Source organism: Miniopterus natalensis, chromosome 1 (genome assembly GCF_054644295.1).
Source record: "Miniopterus natalensis isolate mMinNat1 chromosome 1, mMinNat1.hap1, whole genome shotgun sequence".
NCBI classification, from domain to species: Eukaryota; Metazoa; Chordata; class Mammalia; order Chiroptera; family Miniopteridae; genus Miniopterus; species Miniopterus natalensis.
Window position 1 is genome coordinate 59,485,858 of NC_142081.1, and position 9,348 is coordinate 59,495,205.

A 9,348-nucleotide genomic window follows, 5' to 3' on the forward strand; every position below is an offset into this window, starting at 1 on the left:
TTCAGGAGAGCAGAGGGAAGGTGTTAAAGGCCTGCCTTCCAGCCCAGTCTGGAGGAAGCTCTACTTTGAAAGGGAGTACAATACATTCCTGCCGGTTGTGTGCACGCTTGAGTTTCTCTTCTGCCTCCTCAAGATCAGTATATTTTTAAAAATCATTCTTTAATAAAAGTATTATCCAGACTTTTTAATATGTCAGGTTTGTTTTAATTTGAACACGTTTCATTTGAACTGGCAGCACTTTGTGTTCCGAAAGATAAACCCTCCGTATCTTTCTCCGACAGAATACCTAGCCCTGCCTCCTTGGGGCGATCCCTTGCGCGGTACCCGAGCTGCTCCGAGCGTCAGCTCCCCGCCCGCCTCCCCTCCTCGGGGTTGGAGATCCGCCGGCCCGGCGCGTGGGGCCGCTGCAGGGGGAGGTCCGCGAGGAGGCCTGGCGGGTGGGCGGGGCCAGGCCTGCGGGCTCTATGCAGATGAGGTGGGCGGGGCCCCACTTATACCGGCTGGTGGCGGCGGGAGACGCGGCGGGCCTCGGCAGACTCGCTCTGAGGCAGCCGGCGGAACCGGCTTTTCCCTGGCGCGGCGGAGCCTGGTCCCGAGCTGTCCCCGGAGCGGGCCATGCCCCCGCGGGAGCTGAGCGAGGCCGAGTCGTCCCCGCTCCGGGCCCCGACCCCTCCCCCGCGGCGGGGCAGCGCGACACCGGAGCTGGGCATCAAGTGCGTGCTGGTGGGCGACGGCGCCGTGGGCAAGAGCAGCCTCATCGTCAGCTACACCTGCAATGGGTACCCCGCGTGCTACCGACCCACGGCGCTGGACACCTTCTCCGGTACGTTCTACGCCCGACCGGGGGTGGGGTTGTGTGCGGGGGGCTGGGGCCGGCGTGCGGGCGGGAGGGCGCGGAAGCCCCCCGCGAGGGAGGCGGGCCCGGGCCCCGAGGTGGCGCTCGTGAGGCCTGTCGGGGCCGGGGACGCGGTCCTAACCCCGGCTCCCCTCCGCCCCGCCCCTCCAGTGCAAGTCCTGGTGGACGGAGCGCCCGTGCGCATTGAGCTCTGGGACACCGCGGGACAGGTGAGAAGCGGGAATGGCCTCTGCTGGCCTGGGGAACGGGGGTCTGGAGGCTGGGAGGACCCCAGATGGATCAGGAATGGAGAAGGCCTTGGGCTCTTGGTTTACGAGTCTCAGGTCTCCCACCCTGTGTGCAAAGTGAATTCCCGCTCCCTGTGACAGGGAATAATCCTACTAATTAATGACCCGGCCTTCCCATCCCAGGAAGACTTTGACCGCCTTCGCTCTCTCTGCTATCCGGATACCGATGTCTTCCTGGCCTGCTTCAGCGTAGTGCAGCCCAGCTCCTTCCAAAACATCACTGAGAAATGGCTGCCCGAGATTCGCACCCACAACCCCCAGGCGCCGGTGTTGCTGGTGGGCACCCAGGCCGACCTTAGGGACGATGTCAATGTCCTGATTCAGCTGGATCAGGGGGGCCGGGAGGGCCCCGTGCCCCAACCTCAGGCTCAGGGTCTGGCCGAGAAGATCCGGGCCTGCTGCTACCTTGAGTGCTCTGCTTTGACTCAGAAGAACTTGAAGGAGGTGTTTGACTCAGCCATTCTCAGTGCCATCGAGCACAAAGCCCGGCTGGAGAAAAAACTGAACGCCAAAGGTGTACGCACCCTCTCCCGATGCCGCTGGAAGAAGTTCTTCTGCTTTGTTTGAACGGCTATGGCAGAGTAGGGAGCAATAGGCATAAAGCCACAGACATCTGGAACCTGGGGTAGGGGGCTACTGGCAGGGCCAGGCTACCCCATGAGACTCAGTTCCCTTCTGAACACTGTGGGGACAAGGGCCTCTAACTGCCCATTCATGCCAGGATGAGCCTAGAGCCTGGAGGAAGGAAGGCTGTAACTTGGATTTCTGTGGTCAAGGTTTACAGGAAAGTCCTAGCACTTTGATTTTCATGGGATGGTACTAACAGTGTCAGCCACCTTCAAGCAGTTTGGGATCCATTTCCCAGTTTGTTATCATGGGCCCTCAGGTGGGGCTGGCTGAATTAGGACCCGTTGTGGTGGGCCCTACCCCCTCCTTGGCACAGGGGTGAGGAAGAACCCAGGGAATAGCTGGACATCTTGGAGGGCTGGAAGACGTCCAGCCCTATTTGGAGAGAAGTTTGGGATGGACTGTGTAAGGTAGAAGTCAGTGAAATATTGAGAAGGACCAGAAAGTGAGGCCTTGGAGCCTTAGGACTGGAGGCAGGCTGGGGAGGAGAAGGCAGATCAGAGAGCTAGGCCTGGAAGGAGTAAGGGTGAGAAAAAGAGCAGAGAAGTGGGGCAGCTGAGGGGTAAGGCTGACACCTGGGCTGCCCTCAACCCCCAAGGCCAGGGAGGGCGGGGCCGATCCCTGGGAAGAACTGGGTCTCAGGGCTCCCTAGGCACTGCCCAAACTGGCTGGGCTAGGAGTGGGGCAGGAAGTGAGAGGCAAGGCCCAGCAGAGGAGGGGGAGAAGTTGCAAACCGGAGCCTGAAGGAAGAAGGGGCTGAGGGTCACTTTTTTCTCCAAAGTCACAGCCTAGAAGGTAGGGCAGTGCAGAGTCTGCAAATAAAGACTTAAGTTTCTGAATCTACTGGCTCTGTGTCATTTCCTGGAGCAATTACCCATTGCTCTCTTATAGCCCTCCTCAAGGCCCAACAGTGTGGATAGAGACTGCTTGGTTACCAAAGGACTGAGGCTAGATTGAAAGGTGGGGTCTGGGCTAGATGGGACAGTGTGATGGGAACCGGATGGGGGGGGGGCAGGTTTGGTGCTCCCCGCTTGGGGCTTAGCTGGTTCCCAGGAGAGCTAGCGTGGGAAGCAGCCTGGAAACGGGTTTCCCCAGGTGTCAGCGCCAGAGCTGCTTTCCCATGACCTCACCGGTTGGGTGGTGCCCCTCCCCTCTCCCCCTCCTTTCTAGAGCACCTTGCTCACTGCTAAGGCTCTGGGGCAATCCCGAGCCCTCTAACCCTCCTTCTCTGATCCTTCTAACAGTTTTCAGGGCCTAGGGGCTCAGGTTGGGGGCCACCTGTTTCAGAGCCTGAGCATGGAGGGACCCCATAGAGTCTAAACCTCAACCTGTGGCCAAACTTCTTGGACTTGGGTTGGTTGGACCCAGTCTTCAGCCATAACACTCAAAGTTCACATAAGAACCTAGTCACAGTACCGGTTGTCAACAATTTAAATAGAAGTTTGGTCTCAGAAATCCTGTGGGAGTGAGGGTTCATTTCATGAGGACCTTGAGAGGAGCAGAAATCCAGAGACCATTCCCTGGAATTGGAGCTGGAAGGAACTTTAAAGGGCACCTTGGGGGGGAAACACTTTATTTTACCCATAAGGAAAGTGAGGCCCAGAGAAAAAAGGTTCTTGATATTGCCAAGTGGCTGTAAGAGCACTTTGCAAACTCTAGAGTTGGGTACAGGGGTAAGTGTTATTCCTGTGGAGAGGTATTTCTAAGTCATACCTCGTACACCTGCTAGGCAACTGCTGGACCAAGTGAGCACTCACCCTGTCTCAACCCAGCTTCCTCTGTAGGAAGTTATAGCTGTGTGTGTGAAAAAGTGAATGGCTGAGGGACAGAAATCTCAGCCAAGTGAAACCTCAGATAATCCCCAAGTCTAGTTTTCGCCAAGATTGTCCTGCTCCTGCCCCACCAGGGCCCATCCCCCAGAGCTCCAGCCACCTCACCTCTCTCTGTGCCCTTGCCCATTCAGGTGGAGGTGCTGAGCTGCACACTGGCAGCCAGGGCCTGAGGGGGTCTCACACTCTAGCTCCACAGCCTATTGTTACCTCAGCTCAGCCTGACACATCCCCTGCTAGGGCAGAGACCTAGGTTCAAGGTAGACTCTGACATCAACCATGACCTTAGGCAAATCTTTTCCCTTCTCTAAGCTTCGGTTTTCTTATTTGCAAAATGAAACACTAAGAGCTCTGAATTAGAGGTTTTCAAACTGCTCCAAGGAGTTATAGATGTACCATGGATTGGGAGAAGAAGCTTAATCAGATGACCTCTACCCTGCCCCCCCACCCTCAATTCTTCCCTTAGTCTCTGATGGTACCAGCATATTCACGTCACTATGTCTCCTCTCCTGCTGGGTCGCTGAGCCTGGCCAGCACCTTCATCAGCCTCACCCCTATGTCCCTGCCACTGCTGCTCCCTACTCCAGTCCCTCCAACACTGCTACCTTCCCTCTGGTACCTCCCCACTCGAGACTGTTACTAGCTCTCATTGCCAGAAATGAACTCCTAGCTTCTCATTTCAGCATTCAAGGCCTTCTCAAACCTGACCCAACCTGTGCCAGCCAGCTTGTCCCAGTGATTCCCACTCCCTGATCCCCAATTATTTCTTGACTTCTGACTCCAAGCCTTTGCTCTTGCCAAATCCTCTAGTTTGGAAAGTGCCCCTCACCCCATGCCCTGTTTTTTCTCTAACTGTCTTCCAATACTCCCCTTTTCCAACTCTCCTTCTCCACACTGCTCTCTTGCACATTGAAGACACTCTGAATTTGGTCACTCACTCAAGTTATATCTCCTTAGCTAAACTGAGAGAGAGAATCCCATTCATACCTCTACCTCTGTACTCCCACAGGGTCTTGGGCTCAAGTAATGTTTGCTGCTGGCCCTTAAGAGATTAAGATAAAAAGACAACCAGTGCAGTTCCAGGTTTTTGTCACTGAAATCTGGAGACAGGTCTAAGAGCATGGCTTGCTGGAAAGGCCCCTGCAGGACCAGAGAAATTTACCTCTGGTTCCAAACTCAGCAGTTAGCTCTTCTACTACCTCTAACATGATCTCTCTCTACTTTTTTTTTTTTTGGTTGTTGTTTAATTTGAGAGAGAGAGAGAGAGAGAGAGAGAGAGAGAGAGAGAGAGAGAGAAAGAGAGATATTTGCTGTTCCACTTACTTATGCATTCATTGGTTGATCCTTGTATGTGCCCTGACCAGGGATCAAGCCTGCAACCTTGGCATATCAGGACAAAACTCTAACCAACTGAGCTACTCAGCCAGGGCTCTCTCTACTTTTCTGATAATGTTTTTATCTCTCTTCCCTTTGCCTCTTTTTCCCAGCTTTCTCCACTTTTAAATTTTGAATCTAAATTTAAGGGAATATTGATTACATTAACTGGATAAAATTCTGTTTCTTACATATACACTTACACATATGCCCTTGTCGATGTAAATTATTTTTAATGTCTGTGTAACCAAACTTTAGTGGATTTAAAATATATATTTATTTTTTTGATATAAATACTCAGAAGAATTAGAAAATTCAAAGAATTAAAAGATTAAAAATTTACTCATGGTGTTAACTCCCAAAGATAACCTTTTGATAAACTTTCTTCCAGTCTTTTCTTGTATATATATATTTTAATCCTCACTAGAGGATATTTTTTCCATTGATTTTTAGAGAGAGCAGAAGGAAGAGAGAGAGAAAAACACAGATGTGAGAGACAAAATGATTGGTTGTCTCCCGTACATGCCCTGACTGGGGTGGAGACCAAGTCTGCAACCAAGGTACATGCCCTTGGTTGGAATCGAACCTGGGACCCTTCAGTTCGCAGGCTGACGCTCTAACTACTGAGCCAAACTGGCTAGGGCTGTATGCATATTTTTGAAATATTTTTTGTGATCATGTTGTATATACAATGTTGTAATTTTTGCTTTTTTCATTTAAAATTTTAACTCTTTTTCCATGTAATTATAAACTCTGACGAGAGGTTGTAATCATAGTGTCTGCTTACTGTTTTACCCTGACCATAATTTCTTCAGCTAGATCCCCATTTGGGGCATTTAGGTTGTTTAACTTTTTTTTCTATTATAAATAAGACTAGATCGACAGTTGATTATTTTTTCTACCATTGGTTGGTGACCACCTAAAGAAAAGGAGTTATTACCTTTGGCTTAGAGGCTGGGCCCCAATATAATCAATCCCAAGTTACTCTTGAGAGAGCTTGGGTTTCTCCATATATGTAACTTGTGGGGAGAGGCTCTTTCTATTGAAGCATTACTAGCAGATTGCAGGTGTTTAATAAATACTAAATGATTGCAAGGTGTATATGCATTATATATTTGTGTACAGGTACATCTCTCTGTGTCCCTGTTTTTGCTCTTGTGTATTTAAAGTGGGTATTGTCTTTGTGCAAAACTCTGAATAATCCCATATCCGTGCAACTCTGTGTATCTATGTAAATGTGGGTGTCTATCTTTATACAAGATGTGTATGGTCCTGTATGTGTGTCTGTGTATCCAGATGCCTGCCCTTAGGAGTGTGTCTTATACATAATCCTATGTGTGTGTCTGGGTGTGTAAGTTAGTCTCTGTGCCCGTGTGTGCACATCTAGGTTGGGCCTAGTTTCTTGGGGGCTGTGTGTTTATGTGTCTGTGCCTGCCTAGGCTCAGTTCTGTGTGAATGTCTTTCTCCATGTGCATCTTCTGCTGGGTGTGTGTGTTGGGCCTGAGCAAGGCACGTGTGCCTTGCTTGCTTTCCCCCAGAGAGCTGAATGGTGCCCAGAGCAGAGGCGACACACCCTCCCTGAGCTCCCCATTCTCTTGGGAACCAGCTTGGGAGAGTGAGTGAGACCAACAGCAGACTGCGTCAGGAGCACGGGCCCCTTTTGCAACCAGCCCAGGCCCCAGGCAGTAACTGAGGCTCTCACAGGTCAGACCTGCCCACTATGACTGGCTGCCAGGAACCCCGGCTCCCAGCAGGGCTATGCTGTCAGCGCCCTCCTTGGGCCTGGGCCAGATCCTCCATGAGCAGAGCTCAGCCAGCTGAGGGGCCACGTCAGTCACCCTGTGGCAACAGCAGGGAGTGACTTCCTGGACCTGGGCAGGGCTGGCTGTCCCAGGGAACCATTGCTTTCTGTACCTGTGCACAGCAACACTTAGGCCACCTTATCTTCTCCATTAGCATCTTCCATTCTTACAACTGAACTTCAAGGTAGGCTAGATGGTTCATTTAAATTTTTTTTTTTATTGATTGAGGGGGCATTGATTTGTTGTTCGACTTATTTATGCATTCATTGGTTGATTTTCTTATGTGCCCTGACCAGAGATCGAACCTGAAACCTTGGCGTATTGGGACAACGCTCTAACCAACTGAGCTGCCTGGCCAGGGCCCAGATGGTTCTTAGCTCCAATTTTCAGATGAGACAAAAGCACAGAGCCACACCACCGAGGTAAAGGCAGAGCTGGGCCTTGGACCAGGGTTTCCTGACCCTGTGTCCAAGCCTCTTTCTAGTGTGCCACCTAGGGGAGGGGGGTCTGCTCCCTAGAAATGGTTCTCTTAAAAGGCAGGCTGGGAAGCGTAGTTTATGGGACGGACTAGGCTGTTGTAGTCTGGGGAGTGAGGCTGAGGGAGACAGGGCTGAGGTAGGGTGCGAGGAGAGACGTCAGCACTGAATCAGGCCTGCCTTCCTAGTGGAATGTTCCCAAGCCTTTCTCCACTGAACATAAGATTTGTCCCATAGCTGGGATGACCAGAGAATTCATTGTCAGGCTCAGGGTATTTTTGAAATTGAATGGGAGCTCTATTAACCTGGGCTTATGGCTACCCTACTCATAATCACTTTGGAAGGCAGAGCCAGTCACTGTCACCAGCTCCATGGCCTCCTCGACCCTCACTTGTGCCAATCTGCCTGTGTTCCCAGGTGTCCAGATGCCTCCTGGGCTCCTTGATAGTGACGGCAGCAGGGGAGCCTTTGGGCCCAGTTTGGGCATAGGGGTTCCTGGGGCCACTTGAAGCTGGAAGGCAGCACAGGCTTCACTCAAGGATGCCTGACCTATGATGGCTGCCTCCCTCAGACCTGTGGCCGTGTTCTCTGTGGCCATGTTCTGCTGCCACTGCCCATCTTCTCTCCCTGCCTAGTATCCTGCACCAGTTGGGGAGCAAGCAAAACCTGTCCCCAGAGGTCTCCCTCCAGGGACGCAAAGTCACTCTTCTGGTGAAGACAAGGGACCCTTGGTTCCTGGGACTGTGTGCATTTTTCTACCTATGGCACCTCCTCACCCCTACCCAATAGGCCATGCGCTTTGCTGACCACTCCGTCTTCCACGGGCCTCCTGTTCCAGCCCCATCCCTGACTCGCTGGGTGATTGAGTAAATTGCTGCCTTCCTCCTTGTCTGAGTTTCTCCCAGTTATGAAGTGGGGCTAATACTCCCTGCCCCTCCCTGGCTCCCAGGGGACCTGCAGGAGTAAGCAAGATAATAGTGAGAAACTGATTTAGAGGAAGCTATCGAGAGCCAAGTAAGAAGTATCAGTGCTGGCCTGTGTTTACATGGGTGTGGACCTTGGGTTCCCAGCCTCCTGGGGCTTGGGACCAGCCCTGACAGCTTCTTGGCCTGGCTTCTGTCTCCTTTGTCCCATTTCCAGAGAAAGGACAGAAACCAAACCCAGCAGTCTGGTCGTCTGGAGATGAGACATCAGAGCAAAAAGTTTGGGGCTCTCAAGAATGCTGGCTTCCTGGCTGGGCTCTGTCCCCAACCGCTGGCTGTGTGACCTTGTGCCAGTCACTGACCCTCTCTGGGCCTCAATGACTTGGCTCTGGCAGCTTCCCCCAGCTCAGGGGCCCTAGAGCCTGTAACGAGAGGTCAACATTATAGTTTTGGAATAGAAAATATCTTGTCCTCTAGTCCAAGTCCTTTACTTTTCATAGACCACTATGGATCCTCTCTGGGGGCCACAGACTACTCAAGTTCATAGACTGATTGCAAAGGGCATTATGCAGGCCCTGGCCAGTGTGGCTCAATGGCAGAGCATTGGCCTGTGCACCAAAGGGTCGTGGGTTCAATTCCCAGTCAAGAGCACCTACCTGGGTTGCACATTTGTTCCCTGGCCCTGGTGGGGGGGGTGCAGGAGGGAGCCAATTGATGTGTCTCTCACACTGATGTTTCTCTCTCTCTCTCCCCCTCCCTCCCTTCCACTGGTCTAAAAATCAATGGAAAAAATATGGGTGAGAAACCCATGAGGACATTTGGGTAACAAAGGGGATCAAGCAGGAGAGTGTAAGTGGAAGAGGCTCTGCCCTCACTTTCTGTTCTCTCCTCTCTAGTCTGCTCTGCTTCCCTCTCCCAGTAATCTCACCACTCCTCAAGTTCGCCTGTACATGGCCTATGCCCAAATCCAGGAGCTTGATGTCTCCACCAGGCCCAGACCCCCTCGCCTCTAGAGCGTTTGAGCCTCACCGGGATGTACCACAACTGGAACACTCAGAGCTAACTGGATGGCCCGAAGACTACAAGATTTATGGTTTTGCTTTGTTCCTAGCCCTATTTTAAAAAAAATATATCTTTATTGATTTCAGAGAGAGGAAGGGAGAGAAAGAGAGTT

At 51.9% G+C, this 9,348-nt stretch overlaps 1 protein-coding gene across 1 annotated transcript; it reads left to right on the plus strand.

Annotated features, from left to right (window-relative positions):
* The first annotated feature begins 615 nt into the window (after positions 1-615).
* On the plus strand, positions 616-2,271 carry RHOV (ras homolog family member V). Its single transcript, XM_016220388.2, has 3 exons — positions 616-823; positions 1,007-1,065; positions 1,267-2,271. Exons 1-3 carry the CDS (start codon positions 616-618, stop codon positions 1,708-1,710), a joined length of 711 nt encoding a protein of 236 aa, XP_016075874.1. The 3' UTR covers positions 1,711-2,271.
* Positions 2,272-9,348: the final 7,077 nt, after the last annotated feature.